The following is a 17,044-nucleotide window of genomic DNA, read 5'->3' as shown; positions in this document are numbered from 1 at the left end:
GGAGAAGACTTTAGCCACTAGGTCATAGCACTGGGCCCCCTACTCCTCCTTTTTTAAGATTTTTTTTTTTAATTGGAAAGGCAGATCAGATTTATAATCAATTTTCAGCAATGGTGGCAAAGCAATTCAAGAGGGGGAAAGATCAGCTTCCTCACAACAAATATTGATGAGATAACTGACACTCATCCACATGCAAAAGGACAAAGCAGGGTTCCTATCTCATACCATAAATAAACATGAACTCAAAATGATCGAAGATCTAAGTTCATGAGTTATAACTGCAAAATTTTTAGAAGAAAATACAGATGAACCCTTTCAAAGGACAGTGTTATGGCACAGTGGGTTAAAACACGAGCATCACATTTGGGAGGGCCTGCCTGAATCCCAAGTGCTCTGCTTTTGATACACTTTCTTGCTTATGCAGATGGGTAAGCAATGGGTGATGGCCTGAAGACTTGGGTCCCTGCCACCCACATGTGAGATCAGGATCCAATTCTCGGCTCTGGGTTTTCATCTGGCTCAGGCCTGGTTGTGGGGAGTCATTTGGGGAATGAACAAAAGATTTCTTTTCTCCCTTACTGCCTTTTAAATAAATAAAGCTTTAATAAACCAACTTTCATGACCTTGGATTAGGGAGTGGTGAGATTGAGTCTGACACAAAAATACCAGCCATAAAAGAAAAATAAATCTGACTTTCTCTAAATTAAAATAATTTAATGAACGGCACTAACAAAAATATGAAAACGCAACCGCAGGAAGAGAGAAAATATTTGTGAAACACATTACTCTGGTAGGACAGTCTAGAATCCAGAATATACAAAGAACTTTGGCAACCCGCCTCCTCCGTAAAAAAACAAAAACACAAACAACTGAATAAAAAAATGAGTAAAACATTTAAGTAGATGTTTCCTTAAATTAATACATACATGACTAAATAAGCTCATGAAAAGATGGTTGATATACTTCATCATTAAGAAAATGCAAATCCAAATCATAATGAGATACCACTTTACACCTACTAGGATGGCCACTAACAAAAAGATGGACACCGGCAAACAATAGTAAAGGTTCAAACACCGAAACTCTCCTGGGTTGCTGAAAGGAATATAACATGAAGCTGTCACTTCAAAAACAGTCTGGCAGTTCCTCAAAAAGTTAAACATAGAGTTACACAGTGGTCCAGTGATTCTGTTCCTAAGTAGATGACTGAGAGAACTGAGTATATCAGCCCACACACACTTGAATGCAAACATTCCGAACAGCATTATTTGTAATAGCCAAAAGTGCATACTATCTAAGTGTCCACCAATTAATGAACTGGTAATTTAAAATTGGGACATCCATACAGCATATTATTATTCAGCCATAAAAATGAACAGAACAATAATTTTTAAAAACGAGTAGAGTACTGAAACACTCTACAACATGCATAAGCCTCGAACATATTCTGCATAGAAAAGGGGAAGTGGGTAGCGAGCTCAGTAGTTAGGTTGCCAGCTTCTCCTACTGGAGTTCCTAGGCTTGATACAAACTCTGGGTCCTAACTCCAGCTCCCCACTAATGCAGGTCCCAGGACACAGGTCATGGCCCAAGCAACAGGGCTCCTGCCAGCCACACGCGCAGCCTGACCTGCACTTTTGGATTTGGGCTTCAGTCCGGCCCAGCTCTGGCCATTGTGAGCACTTGGAGAGTAAACCAACATGTGGGAACCTCTATCTCCCTTTTCTGACTCTCAAATAAATAATATGAAAACGAAATCAGATACAAAATGTTTCATACTGTATACACTGTCATATAAACAGACAATTACATGAAATATGCAAAGTAAGCAAATCCATTCAGACAGTACATTAAGGATTGCCAAGGGCTGGGGGAGAGGGCACTAGCGAAGTCTGCTGATGGATGCGAGGTTTCATTCTGGAAAGATGAAAATGTTCTGGAATTATATCATGGTCATGTGGAAAACTGAATTTACTAAACCTCATCAACTCACACATACTTTAAAATACTTTATTATTTCTTTTTTAATTTATAAGTCAGAGTTATAGAGACAGAAAGAGAGAGGGAAAGAGAGTGAGAGAGCCTTGCAATCACTGATTGACTTCCCAAATAGCTGCAATGGCCAGAACTGGGCTGGTAAAGAAGATTGGAGCCAGGAGATTCTTCTGGCTCTCTCACATAGGTGCAGGGACACAAGGATATGGGCCGTCCTCTGCTGCTTTCCCAGGCATTTTACTCATGAGGTGGACTGGAAGTGGAGCACCAAGGACTTGAACCGGTGCCTATGTGAGATGCCAGCACCACAGGAGGAGGCTTACCTTGCAACACCATGGTGCCAGCCCCAACTTACACAGTTTTAAAAGGTGATCTATATAGACAGTGAATTATTATTATCTTTTTAAGATTTACATTATTTTTTATTGGAAAGTCAGATATACAGAGAGGAGGAAAGACAGAGAGGAAGATCTTCCATCTGATGATTCACCCCCCCAAGTGACCACAACGGCCAGGGCTGCGCTGATCTGAAGTCAGGAGCCAGGACCCTCCTCCAGGTCTCCGATGCAGGCACAGGATCTCACGGCCTTGGGCCATCCTCTACTGCTTCCCAGGCCACAAGCAGGGAGTTGGAAGGGAAGCGGGGCTGCCGGTACCAGAACCCACACCCATATGGGATCCCGGTGTGTTCAAGGCAAGGACTTTCGCTGCTAGGTCACTGCACCAGGCCTAGTGAATTACAAAAATTCATCCTGGACTTCCCTGCAGTGTTTCCCTACTCTCCCTTCCCTGCCTTTACACTTTCAGTCTCATCCCTTAAAGTGCCCCTTTAAGAAGAGCCCACCTCCTCGTCTTTACTGCCACTGCTCCCTGCTGTCCTTGCATCTCTGCACACCTAAGTCCTACCTGCCAGGCAGAGAACCAGGGGTCTAGTATCAAATGCAGCCTGCAGGTGGGCTGATGAGGGTGTCTGGTGGCTGCTTTAGCTGAATTAGTTACCAAGAGGGGATTTCACATAAGTACACACATTCCAGCTGCTGCCTATCCAAAAGTCACACTCCCCATCCATTCTTCCCTGACTCCAGTTTCCTTCAATACTTGATCTTAGCCAAAAGACTGAGAAGCAGTGCCAGCTTCCTTCTAACCCACTGATGGCCCAAGCAATAGGGTTCCTGCCACGCACACAGGGGACCAGGACTAAGTTCCTGGCTCCCAGATTCAGTCTGGCCCAGCTCTGACCATTGTAGGCATATGGACAGGGAATCCTGGTTTTGCTCTAGAGTCTGCTGAGAGGAAGTGGACACACTCTAGCAGAAGAAACATTTTACTCCACTCACCTTTGTGGAGACTGGTCTTAAGGGCAGCTTTTGGAGTGCTCAGAGCCCTAAGCCATAGAAAACACAAATAGGCTCTGGCCATTTCACCAGGAAACAGGTGTCTTCTAAGCCAGAGGCCAGTTTACCATAAAGGTAATTGGGCTCAGGCTCCAGGGCTATTCCCCTACATGGCCCTCGGAATGTCCTAGGGTGGGTGGAGAAGCCAGATTGCAATCAGCAAGCATTTCTACCCAAGCACTTCTGGAGCACATCTAAAGAGATCGAGGACAAAAGAATGGGAACAGCCCAAGGTCCGGTATTTGGTATGACTTCTTTACTGATTCTGCATAAATGTTGACTTTCATACTGAGTTTTCCACATAACGAATTAGATGACTCAGATGTCACAATTACAGGCAAGAATTTTAAAGTAGCTATTGTGACTGTGTTCAATGTTGTAAAAGAAAACAGTCATCTCATAGTAGCTGAGACCCTGCAGATAGCAAAGTTACAAGGTGTTCAAACTCCTGGTATAAATTAATATAATCTACGTGCATTCTTCCATATTCATTTTAGAGTACTCATAACACTATGCAAATGGCTATTATACTGTATTGCTTAGGGAATAATGGCCCCAAACATTCTGAACATGACCAGTACAAACACAACCATTTTTCCTGAGTCTCTTCGATCCACATTGGAATGTATGTGTGCATGTTGAACCCATGCATGTGGAGGGGAGACATCTCATGTTGACCAAACACAGGAAATATCAACAAAGAAATGGAAACGATCAACAGAAAACTATTAACTAGGAGCTGGTGTGATGGTATGTCAGGCTACATCTCTGCCTGTTGTGCCAGCATCCTACATGAACACTGGATAGAGTTCCATCTGCTCTACTTCTGACCCTGTCTGTGGCCTGGAAAAGCAGTGGAGAATGACTCAAGTGCTTGGGCTCCTGCACTCACATAGCAGACTAGCAAGAAGCTTCCTAGCTTCAGACCAGCCCAGCTTCAGTCATTGTGGTCATTTAGGAAGTAAGTCAGTGGACCAAAAACTGTCTCTCTCTTTTTCCTTCTGTAACTCTGCCTTTTGAGTAAAAAAATTAAATAATTCTTAAAAATATATATAGCTAAATGGGAATTTGAAAACTAACAATTCCAGCATTTGAAAGAAGGCTGGAAAAACAAGTTTTCTGAGCTGTACACTGGAAGGGTACGCCATGAGGCTAGACATTGATCACAGATGGCCAGGTATTCAAAGGACACCTGACAGGAAATGTGGGCTCCTCTCCAGCCTGTGACTCAGTCCTATCTAGTGTGGAACATTCTGATAAAGAGAAAGTATAAGAAGTGATGACTCTCTCTTACTCCCTTCTGTATTCTGCCTTGAACACTGCTGCCTCATGAGAACACATTGCTGCTTGGAGCAAAGGCAGTCACTTTGCTGCCTTGGGGGATTAGAAAGACAGGCGGAAATGGAAGCCAGAGCCCTGATACTACAGATCTGCTCAACAGTCTAGCACGGATCTACCTGCATCTGGGATTCCTGTCACATCAGACAACAAATGACTGGTATTCATTAATACTAGTCAAGATATATCCTAACTAAAACTTACTTCTCTTGAAAATGGAGAGATCTGGTGGTACCTGGGTACATACACCTACTCCAACACTGGTTACTCATCCCCCTTACATAGAGCAGGAAGTCTTCAATCTGAGGACACATGGTCCCCATAGATAACTGAATGAAATCCTCTGCCCCACAGATCTTTCCAGAAATGGCTCAACCACCTCCTTTTCTGCAAAGCACTCCCCACTTCCTGCCTCCCTTACCCCAGCCCCATCCAGCCAGCAGTGACTTCTCTTTCATTCCCTCCAACTTGGCGAAGGGACCATGCCTCCTGAATCCTGGAGACTCCCAGAGTATACTCTTGCAGAGTGAACAAACACTCCTTGTAGAAAAAGGCAATGCTCCTGAACAGCCGGCATCCCATTCTCCAAGCTCACCAGGAGTTCTGTGCTCTGCACTGGCAGCCAGCCCAACTTCTCCATCCATACGCCCATCTGCCACTGCCACTGCCACTGGAGCACAACCAGTAGTCCACACCCTGAAGCCTGGTGTCAGATGTGATCCCAACCCTTCAGCTCTCCTCTTGCTCAGAAAGCAGGTGAGGATAAAGGCGACTGACTGCCCGAGACCCTTTGCACAGTGGCCACCACAAACTCCAGGGAAAGATGAATGTTTATAGACATCCAAACCTCCATGCTTCAGCTAAGAGAATGGTCAGGCAACTTGAAAACACATCACAGACCCTAGTGACATCATACAGTCCCACCCCGAGTCCTGTGCCCCTGAGCTGGCCATGCCCACAGGGAGCAACCAGGCTGCTGGCAAATCCTGAGGATTAGGCCTTCCTTTGCTACCAACCTTGATTCGAACTTAATCTTAGACATCTTCTCTGGACTGGTGCTTTTCTCTTTTTAAAATTTTTAATTTCTGGGCTAGTGCTGTGGCATAGTAGCCTAAGTTTTCACTTTACGTGCCAACACCCCATACGAATGTTGGTTTGTGTCCTAGTTGCTCCACTTCCAACCCATTTCCCTGCTAATGAGCCTGAAAAATTAGTGGAAGATGCCTTTGTAAAAAGATGTCCTTGAGCCCCTGTACCCATGTGGGTGGCTTAGGAGAAGCTCCTGACTCCTAGTTTCAGCCAGGCTTAGACACATCTGTGATCATTGTGGGGATAAAACGTTGGATGGGAGATCTCTATCTCCCTTTCCGAAACTGCCTTTCCAATAAAAAATAAAATAAAATAAATCTTAAACAAATTTTAATTTATCTACTTTTATTTGATTTGGAAGACACACATACAGAGTTTAAGCTAGTCCATGATGAAACCAGTAGCCTGGGACTCAATCCATGTGGTTTCTCATGAGGTGGCAGAGACCCAGAAACTTAAGCCATGACTACTACCTCCAGAGTTTTTGCATTAGCAGAAAGGTGAAATCAGAAGTGGAGTCACGATTTGAACCCAGGCACTCTGATATGGGAGGTAGGCATCCCATGAGGTGGCTTTAACTGCTGAAACAAACAGTTGCCCCAGTGGCTGAGTTTTAGTTCAAGCTTCTGGTAAATTTTTTTCCTGACACCTGTTGATTGATCTTGAACAAGCCTTGTTTGTTTGCTTGTTATCAGTTGCGGTAAAATACATATAATGTGAATTTTTCCATCTTAATCACTGTGAAGTGTGCAAATTAATGACGTTAAGTACATTCATGATACTGTATAACCATCACTCCTAGCCATCTCCAGAACTTTCTCATCGGGGGCAGGAATTCAGCCTAGGAGTTAAAATGCCGGCTAATTTGCCTGTGTCCTATAAAAGACTCGGCCCCTGACTCTAGCTTCCTGCTAATGCACACCCTGAGAAACAACAGGGGTTGGCTCAAAGAGCGTGAGTCCCTGCCACTCATATAGTATACCTAGATTAAATTCCTGGCTCTCAACTTCAGTTCAGTCCAGTCCTGCCCACTGTGACCATTTGGGGAGTGAACCAGTGGATGGAAGTGCTCTTCTACCTGCTCGCTCACTTTGTCTCCCCCTCTCCATCTCTCAAGTTAAAAAGAACATATTAAAAACTTTTTCATCACCTGAATCGACTCTGTATCTATTTAACCCTAAGGCCCCCATTCAGTCCCTCCCCAGTCCCAGATAAATATCATTCTATCTTATCTCTAAACATTTCACTACACTGAGTCCATCCCACTTCCATGGATCACATGGTATATGCCCCTTTGTGTCTCGGTTATTTCATGCCAAGCAATTCCCTTGAGCTTTGCCTGTGTTGCAACACGTGTTGGAATTTTCTCGTGTTTAAGACTGAAGAATGTTTCACTGTATGTGAATACCACCTGTTGCCTATTCATTCATCTACAGACATGTGGGATGCTGCTGCTTTTTCTTCTTTTTTTATGATTTATTCTTTTTATTTTATTTTATTGGAATGGCAAATTTACAGAGAGAAGGACAGACAGAAAAATCTTTCCTCCACTGGTTCACTCTCCAAATGGCCACAATGGACTTAACTGAGTTGATCTGAAGTCAGGAGCTTTTTCTGGATTTCTCATGCTGGTACAGGGTCCCAAGGCTTTGGGCCATCCTTCATTACTTTCCTAGGTCACAAGCAGGGAGCTGGTGGAAAGTAGAGCAGCTAGGACACAAACCCATGCCCATGTGGGATCCCAGGGCTTGCAAGGTGAGAATTTAGCATTTAGCCTGAGCTATCACACCAGGCCTACGTGGGCTGCTTCTACCTCTCAGCTCCAGGGAATGTTGCTCATGGTGCAAGCATCCAGGCAAGGCCTCATTTCTTCGTGGCTCTGACCACCCATGACTTTTCCCCCCATTAATCCAGATCCTGACCTTGGCATGGAATTCTCTAGGACAGGCTCTATGGCCCTGGGCAGGGCAATACAATGCCAGGCTGGGCTCTCAAATGATGTCCCTGGAAACACTTTCAGTGGTAGAGGGGGCAGGGAGCAGGCACTGATCTGACTAACAGCATTCCCCAACCTCCAGCCTCCACCGGAAGGCAAATGAGGAACAACGTGGCCAGCAGCAAAGTCAAACAAGCCATACCCTGTGCAGTTGTGGAGGAGACACACAGCACTGCACAGAGGAGAGGAAGAGCACAAGGCAGGCCTCTGTTCCCCGAAAGGGCAGGCGCACTGCCCTGAAGAAGGCCCCAGGGGCTCCAATGGGCAGCCTAGGCTGCAGAGTCAGAGGTTACGCAAAGGGAGAGAGGAGGCCGAGACTGGCACTATTCAGCAACTTGTGAGAAGGACCCGTGGCAGGGATGGGCTGGGGGAGTCTGGAATGTTCTAGTCTGACAGATGGCCCCTGGCTCAGCCAACTCCTGAAGCAGAAGAGGCATAAAGTAACAGAGTCACAGGGCCAGGGGCTCTCAGTGCACCCTGTGGCTATGGGTGTGGTCTTGTGCTGCAGGGTGTTTAACAGACTACCACTGTGGCACAGGCAGGGCCCTGGGCACCCAGGAATCCTTCTCACCCTGTGCTGCCAGCCGCTTTTAAATGGCTACATGATATTTTCTGGTGCCAAAATGTCTACGTTTAGGTGCCAAGTGACGACAGCCTTGGGAAGAGCACGGTTGCTAAGGGGAAAATTAATTACTCCTGAGGAACTTTCAACATCTTAAAGGGTGCAGACAACTTAAATATGTCCCATCAAATGCCATGGCTGAGGGACAAATTCAAGGCTCTCGTTACAGCCTAGACCCAGTTGAGGGGCTAGACTGTCGCTGGAGCAGCCAAGGGAGGTGCCCAGTGATGAGGAGGGGGGAGGTTTAGCTTCAGGGGCTCCCTCTCCCGGACACCAACCAGAACAACTGCCTTGATTCAGGGAACAGGTTCCTTAGCCCCTCCCAAGCACACAGGTGCTTCCCAGAAGAATTATCCCCCTGCAACCCAGAGACTGCCCCACGTGTGAACCCACATTTCTGGACTGCTCTGGGATCCCAGGAGACTATGAGGTCAGCCTGGACTTGGACATGGAGACCAGGTCTGAGGTCAGACCAAGGTGCCAATGAGCCAGCCAGCTCAGCTTTTTACAGACACTGGAGCCAAGGCTGAAGATGGCCCTGATGTCGCCATGCCCCTGTGACACAATGTCCCTACCAGCATCCCTAGTATGCTGGGAGGTGCTGAGTGTGCTGTAAGTACAGATATTGGGGGTGGGGGCAGTCTCCACCTTGCACCCAGGTACTGACCGGACTGACAGAAGAGCCCATCCACACTGAGATCCCAGAGAAGGTCAAAGGCTCTTGAAGAAGTTTCTGGAGGCCATGTCAGAAGCTAAGAGGAAATAACAAAAACAGAAGCAGGTGAGCAGTGTCATTCCTGTGGAGTAATGGCAACCAATCTCTATTACCCCATGTTAAATAAATCCCTTTCATCCTGACAAGTCCATGTAGTAAAAGGTTATTGTCATTGTTGTCATCTTACAGATGCAGAAAGGTCAAGCAACTCCCCTTGGGTCACACAGTTAATAAGTAGCAAAGCCAGGACTAAGAGCCAGGTCTGTGTGACATCTGGGTCCTTCTGCCTTTCACTCCTTGTGGTCACAGCCATGTCGCTGCAGGACAGAGGTCAGCGTAGAGGATAGAAAAGAGCAAGCTTGCAACCACCAACTAACTCTAGTCAGCTGGGCCCTGCAGTCTGACTCTTGAATCACTTCCGCTTGGGTGCCTTCATTTAAGTCATCTGAGACCACTGGCTTGGAAAATCCTCATCTTGAGCACGTATCAACAAACTCCCAACAACCTCAAATGATTGGAACCCTCGAGTCCTGGGGTCCTGTCTTGGGGGTCTGGGATACGGAGAGGGGATGCCACAGAGACAAACAATGGCACAGTACCAACCCGTGACACCATCTTGCCTGGGGACACACAGACAAGGCCAGGCCCAGAGGTGGAGCTCCTGCCCATGGCTGGCTACCCCCTCTGCTGTGCATGCTGACAACAGCCGGCAGTGGGGGTGCTGTAGGCAAACCCCCACTACCCTTTCAGAGACTGAGGTGTTGACTTCCCAAGGGGATGAAAGCTACTCCTGACCTTGGAGGGAGTACCTAGCCCAAGATCATCACATTTCCAAGTGCAGCCTGTGTCTGATAACAGGCTGATGTTGGGGTCCAAGGACCTGGGGCTACCACCTCAACTGAGACAACCTCAAAGGGGCACCAGCTTCTGGAGACCCTCCTACCCTGGCCTACCTCCAAGACTTCCTGGGGCCCCTCTTTGCACTGCCTCTCCCTTGGCCACATCTACTGCCTTCTCCATCACAGCCAGGCCGCCTGGAAGCCTCCAATACACCTATAGCAAAGCCATGGCCTCAGAATCCAGAACTCTGCCTTTCTCCTTCCTTTGTGAACTTCTTGTAGCTTTTATAACTGAATACTTGATTTTTCCACCAGAAACAGAAATTCACTAAGGACATCTCTTATCTTCTTGTATCCATCTTCCCAGGTGACATGCACCCACAAGTACACATGAGGTGGACAGGCCCACAAAGTCAAGAGCACTGAGGTTGAAGCCTGTTCCCCCAACCCACGAGAACACCTACTGGAGCCCCTGGGAGGATGCAGCAGGACCAAGACCCCAGGGGAACTCAGCGTGTCCTTTCAGAGAAAGCAGGCAAATGGGCAGCGCTGGAGAGGACAGACTCACCCGTTCCTAGATCCTACAATGGATGGCAGCTATACATGTGGGCCCTGGATCCCTGCCGACCCAGCTGACTTTGATAGGATTGGACCACTGAACCCTATCAGGAAAACCACATTCTCTTCCTGGGGAATTCAGTTTTGTGAGCAGGGCCTGGCCTTACTTGGCCAGGCGGCCTGGTGAGGAAAGAGAAGCAGAGGCCTGTCCCAACATCTTGATGCTTTTCCATCCTGGTTCCAGCTTTTCCCGAGCCCCAGCCACATCCCTGTCCTGGGGTCCTACAAACGGCTCCCATACCTATATGCACTCTGGCACCTAAGAATCCCCTGGCGGCTGCAGGAAGCCCACATGATTTCTGCCTCTTGTTTCTGAAATCTACAGAGTATACTCCCCAGAGATCTCCTGAAGCTGCCGGCCCTCCTCTCACTAATCTGGTTTCAGCCATAGTGGGAGAAGAGGCTTGGTCCTCGTGCCCACAGAATATGAACTTGGGACTTGGTGATGACATCATTCCCTGCAGATGATGCCAGGCCCTGAGTTCAGCCATGGGCAAGGCAGTCCACAAAGGGTTGCCTATTTCACTTCTGCATGGCATCATCAACCCTACTGCACAGTGAGAAACTAAGGCATGAGGCAGATTCTGAGGAACATACCCAAGGTGACTGAGCTTGCACCTTGTCTAATTCAGCCTCAAGGCTGGAGTTGGGGACAGGGGAAGGGTTGGTGGTGGGGGACTCTGGGGCCGTAGGACCTCATGAAGACTGAGCCACCAGACGAAGGGCACTTCACGCTGTGTCAGGGTCACACAAGGCCCCTCTGTAGATGCCCTCTCAGATGGGCTCTTTGTGCCTCCCAATGCCCAATTGTGTGCTTTGTCATCTGCTGTGCAAGCAGCAGAGAGAAGCTGCACTGGCTGGGGTGCAGAATAATGGGCACACTGTTCCCTGCTGCTTACCATCCACTCCCACCAGGCCATGGGGGAGAGGGGGGGGAGAAGGATGGGAGATGGGGCACAAGAGCCTCAGGAGCCTGGGGTCTTTCTCCTCTGTGGCAGGCACCAGTGTACAAGAAGGCTCTGTCTGGAAGGTGGCCAATGTGCTGGGGGTGGGGAGTGACTTCCTTGAATCTGCCCTTCACTGTGGCTCTCATTTACAGCTGGGGTCCAGGCTCCAACTGGCAGCAACAGTTATTAGCTGTAACTTGGGAACAGCTCATCGCCAGGCCAGCCAGCACCCTCATGCCAGGCATTCAGATCACAGCAGCTGGTTCCTGGGCCATCCCTGCTGGTCTCTCACTTTCTCTGCCTCAAAGTTGCAAGTCCTAAGCAAAGCGGTTATTCCTCTCTCAGGCAAAATGTTCCAATGGACAGCCAGAGGGGAAGATACTGGGGCAGGCATCTCTATAGTTTCAGGGTTCTCTGGCTGACAGAGAATTGCACAACGAGTGGGAAGCAGGTGTTCAAATCCACCAGTACCCTTGGCTTTTAAATTTGTGCACACTCCCACCTACCTCAGGGTGTTGCCTGTGGACTAGAGGACCCTGACTCCTGGGTAGAAGATAATTTTGACACAATATAAGCCTTTGTGAGGAAGCATGCAATAGTCAGACCCCCAGTGCACTGGGAGCACCAGGCCCCTATGGAAAGCTAGGCTGGGCTTCTGGGTGACAACACCCCAAGAGGTGCACATTGAAGGGGAGGCAGAGGCTGAGGCCACACTTAGGTCCCCGAGAATGAACAATCCATCCACTTTCTTTTCTCAGGCATTACAAGAAGAGGTTAACGCCCAGCTCAGCCCCTCTCCTACAGCCTGGATGGGGCTCTGAGGCTGCAGTGCTCCCGCCACCTAGTGGTGGGTTTGGCCCTCACCTGGAACAGCCAGCGCAGCAGGGGCACTGGGCAGTCACTTCTGTGCAGGTAGAGGTTGCTCAGCAGGCCACTGTGTAGAAAGGACAGCTGCTGGGCCGGCGGGGAGCTGGGGGACAGAGCCACAAGGTTAGCAAAGGTCCATGGGAAATTCTCATATCTCAGTCTGTCCCAGACGCCAAGGGCAAACAGGCTTTTCCAGTCCTCCACATGAGGTGTCTTCACCAGAGTAGCCTACTTAATGTAAGGGCTTTTCACGAACATTCCTCAGGTTGTGTGTGTCTGCATGTGTGTGTATGTGTTTTTCTTAAATTTATTTTTTTATTTCAATGGAAGAGTTAGCGAGAGTAAGACTGACAGTAAAAAAAGAGATCTTCCATCTGCTGGCTTACTTCTCAAATGCCTGCCATGGCCAGGGCTGGGTCAGGCCAGGAACTCTATTCAGGTCTCCCATGTGGGTGGCAGGCATACAAATATTTGGACCATCATACACTGCTTTCCCACGGGCATTAGCACGGAGCTGGACTGGAAGCACAGTGGCTGGCATTTGAACCTGCTCTCTGAAATGGAGTGTCAGCACTAAGAGCAGCAGCTTAATGCACTGTACGTCAGTTCTGCATATGCTGTTTGATAGCCTCTGCTGACCGGTGCTCCAGTGGTCATTCTAGAGGGACTGGATGAAGTTGGTCACCTTTCCCAACTCCTGCTCATGGCCAACCAGACAGACCAGATGGTGGGATGCTTTGTTGCTTTTTCTTCGTTTTAAAAATCCTTAATCATTTACATTTTTTATGAACATGTAATATTTGGGAAGTTTTACACGGGACAGTACAATATTGCAACAAAGCATAAACTAGTCAAGGCAGACCAACAGCAAGCCTTCCTACAGATCCTTATTTTCTATGTTTGGAGGTGCCAGCTCTTGGTTCTCCCTTTCAATGGCCATATCCACACAAAAGAACACCTCAGGGTCTGGTGCACTAGCCTAGTGGCTAAAGTCCACACCAGGATCCCATATGGGCACTGGTTTGTGTCCCAGCAGCCCTGCTACCCATTCAGCTCCCTGCTTGTGGCCTGGGAAAGCAGTTGAGGACAGCCCAAAGCCTTGGAACCCTGCACCCATGTGGAAGATCTGGAAGAAGCTCCTGGCTCCTGACTTCAGACCAGCTCAGCTCTGGCTGTTGCAGTCACTTGGGGAGTGAATCAGTGGATGGAAGATCTTCCTCTCTGTCTCTCCTCCTCTGTATATCTCACTGTCCAATAAAAATAAACAAATCTTAAAAAAAAGAACACTGCAGATACTGTTTTAACATCCTGACCCTAGATGGAAATTTCCTTGCTCAGCCCAGTCTCTTCCTCTTTCTCCTCCTCTTCCTCCCCTTCCCCCATCCCCTTTGATTTTTCCTTTTTAAAAAGCACATCCTACTTCAATCTGCCAGGAATGGAACACTCCATAGCAAAGATCATCTCAGCCAAGCTGCTGTCTCCTTGAGTATGTCCAGGCAATGTACAAAGTATGTGTGTTTTCTTCCCCAAGTCATTTGAGTTCAGAGGAGAAAACAGCTTTGTTCCCGTGCTTATGAGTTTACTGCTCACAAACAGACCTTGATGTGTGCATCCAAACACGTGTGACGCCCAGAGCTGCTGGCACGCTCCACTCTGCCCCACGTGCCTGGTCACATGGGTGTTCTCACAGAACTGACCCTGAGATGCAGGCTTTTAAGCACATGCACAATAGCCAAATAAACAAAGTCTGGAGGGCCTTGCAGACTGGCAGGACCCCAGCAGAGGCCATGTGGCAAGGAGGCCAAGCACTCCAGGGGCACTTAAGAGATTCTGGCATGGTGCAGTGGGCAAGGAGAGGGCATTCTGCCAGTGTCTCAGTGGGGCGGTGGTACAAACCCCAATTGGCTCAGAGTACCACGTCTGTACTGGCTGCTCTATGCGAGATACGCCCTTGGGTTGTAATGCTTCCCTCCTGCTCGGCAGCTCTTGCAGCACAGCTTCTGCCAGAGAAACGATCTGATCCATCTGCCTCTGCGTTCATTGCTGTTGAGTTGCATTTCATCTGGCAACTCTCAGGAGAAAGGGAGAACCAGCAGAACCTTGGACCTGCTCTGCCTCAGAGTGAGCGAGTGGCTTTCAAGGAACTCTGAGTGCACAGGGCTCAGTGAGCTATCTCCTGTGCAGCCTGGGTCCTGAGCCAGTGTGTGTGCTTGCTCGGTGCCAGGGGAGTGCTGCTTCGCTTCCGCTGAACCACAGGAGCCCTCCACCTGGTGGTCACCAAGGCATGCTGTAACCTTGGTAACCTCGGTGACCTCAAGCTTGCTGTACTATGGGAATAGTCTCACTCGTGCGCAGACACTGCTGTGACTCAGAGCACAGCAGCAGAGAGGACGGGAAGGCTGTGCAGGGGAAGCTCAAAAAGCTGTGGGTGATTCAATCAAATGGTATCAGATTTACAAATACCCGTGCCGTGTTTCCACATCAAGAAGACAGACCCTGAGTCTGGATGGGTGCCTTTGCTCTCACGGCTGCGCTGATGTTGAGGTCAGAAATCATGCTGAGAATGCCAGAGGACCTTGGAGTGAGGAGGAGGAGGGCAGCAGGTGCCACACAGGTGTGTGAAGCGCCCAGCTGTCACCCCTGATGATCCCAGAGAAGTGAGGCTCCCACCCAGGTCCTTAGCTATGAATGGAGATGAGAGGAGGACAGGAAGCAGTCACAGTCAAGAGCACTGCTAATCCCCAGCCACGACAGCAATGACAGTGGGCAGATGTCTGCCTTCCCTGCCCACTAGAGCAGAAGGAAGGAGGGAAGGGGGAAACACACAAACAGGAGGGCACTGGACTGGGGACCGGCTTGCTGGGTTCCTGCAGCTGCACAGCTCCAGCCTCCTCCCTGGCATTTCTGTCCCTGACAGAGTCCAGGGAGGATTCTTATAGCCTCTTCCTCCTCATCTATTTGATGGGCAGCAGTCCCAGAGGATACAGTCTCTAAATGCCTTGGGATCCCAGTGATGGCAGGAGGATAAACACTGCGCATAGTTATTTACATAGGCTCTGTTGCTGGCCCTCTGCCAAGTTATTCAAGTCAAAGTTTAAATACAATGCCTCAGTAGAACAGAAATAAACGGCCAGTGCTTTGCTCCATAACCCCTGCCTTTTGTCTTCTACATTTCTTTTTAATTTTTATTTGAAAGACACACACACACACACACACACACACACACACCCCTTCTGATGGGAGAGAGACACAGAAACAGAGTGATCCACTGGTCCGTTCCCTAAATGCCTGCAACAGCCAGGGTTAGGCCAAGATGGGGCAAAGAGTCTAGAAACTCCATCTGAGTCTCTCACATGAACATCAGGAACCCAAGTTCTCCAGTCATCACCTGCTGCCTCCCAGAGTTCGCATGAACAGGAAGCTGGATGGAAAGCAGAGCCAGGCCTCAAACCCACACACCTGAGGTAAGATTTGAAAATCCCAAGAAGGGGCTTCACTGCTATGCCAAGCAGCTACCTGCTCCCAATTTTTCTTTCCTTTCTTTTAAAGAGACTTAAATACTGCCTTAGCAACAAGCTTGTATTGCTGCCCTCTCTTGCTCTTCCTTCATGCGGGCACTGGCAGCCAGTACAAAGTTTCAGCCCACACTCCAGACTAGTCAGATATGCCTCACCTGCACTTCACCCTGGGACGATAGGTGCACAAGAGCCATTTAAGCCAACAAAGCTCAGTCCCTCCCTCTCCTGCCTCCTCTGCCTGCTGGAAAACTGCAGGAACATCCAGCCTAGACTTGGAGCTGTGGGAGAGTGCCTGGTCCTCATACTAGCAGGTGGCAGATAAACTCACATGAAAAATTTGGGTCCCAACACACCTGAGAGGCCGTGGAGGAGTTGGTGACTATTAAAGCAGGCAGAAGTTCGCATCTGCCCTGAGTTGTACTGAGCTGTACTGTTTGGGGTTTGGGTCCTGACTTACGCTCTTACACTGAGCAGTATTTTAAGGCCTGCTGTCAAGGGAGTTGGGAAGAGCTCAGCTTTGGTTTCTGGGAACTGACCTGAGGCCACACATTCTGCCTGGTGATGGATGAGAGTTGGTCACCTGGGCCATCTCCAGCTGCACATGAACCTGTTTAGGTCCATGGAGAAGCCACTTGGACTCAGACACCAAGTCTGTGGGTATATGCTGTGCAATCTTAGACAAGCGTCTCATGTAATCTGTATCTATATTTTGCATTTGGTTTAGAAGAAGAGAACTGACTTGTCTCCCTCTATTGATAGAAATGATAGGTGTTCACTGTAGGAAGAAATTCAGGAGGATGAGGAAAATAAAAAGCTACCAGTTGGGCCTGGCACAATAGCCTAGCGGCTAAAGTCCTCGCCTTGCATGTGCCAGGATCCCATGTGGACCCTGGTTTAACCCTGGAGGTCCCACTTTCCAATAAAAATAAATCTTAAAAATAAAAAGTTAACCTTACTGGGTACAAAGGGAGCTTTTTTTTTTGTTTGTTTGTTTTTTGTTTTTGCAGAATATTTATAGCTTGGATTGTATACAGATATTAAAATATCAGAACTGCAAAGTAGGAGTTTTTTTAACTTTCATATAGTGTACAAAATAAAGTAATACT

General features: G+C 48.3%; 1 protein-coding gene across 1 annotated transcript in view; it reads right to left on the bottom strand.

The window, feature by feature from the left end:
* FAM178B (family with sequence similarity 178 member B) overlaps window positions 1-17,044 on the bottom strand; it is a 137,048-nt gene that overhangs the window by 71,941 nt on the left and 48,063 nt on the right. The window contains exons 6-7 of the mRNA XM_058667570.1: window positions 12,418-12,523; window positions 9,102-9,186 (exon numbers count right to left, since the gene is read on the bottom strand). Of these exons, the coding sequence (XP_058523553.1) occupies window positions 9,102-9,186; window positions 12,418-12,523 (191 nt within the window). The remainder of the gene's footprint in view (window positions 1-9,101; window positions 9,187-12,417; window positions 12,524-17,044) is intronic.

The sequence above is a fragment of the Ochotona princeps genome, chromosome 8 (assembly GCF_030435755.1).
Source record: "Ochotona princeps isolate mOchPri1 chromosome 8, mOchPri1.hap1, whole genome shotgun sequence".
NCBI classification, from domain to species: domain Eukaryota; kingdom Metazoa; phylum Chordata; class Mammalia; order Lagomorpha; family Ochotonidae; genus Ochotona; species Ochotona princeps.
The sequence above is the reverse complement of the archived record's forward strand: the minus strand, read 5'-3'. Positions and strand labels throughout refer to the sequence as shown.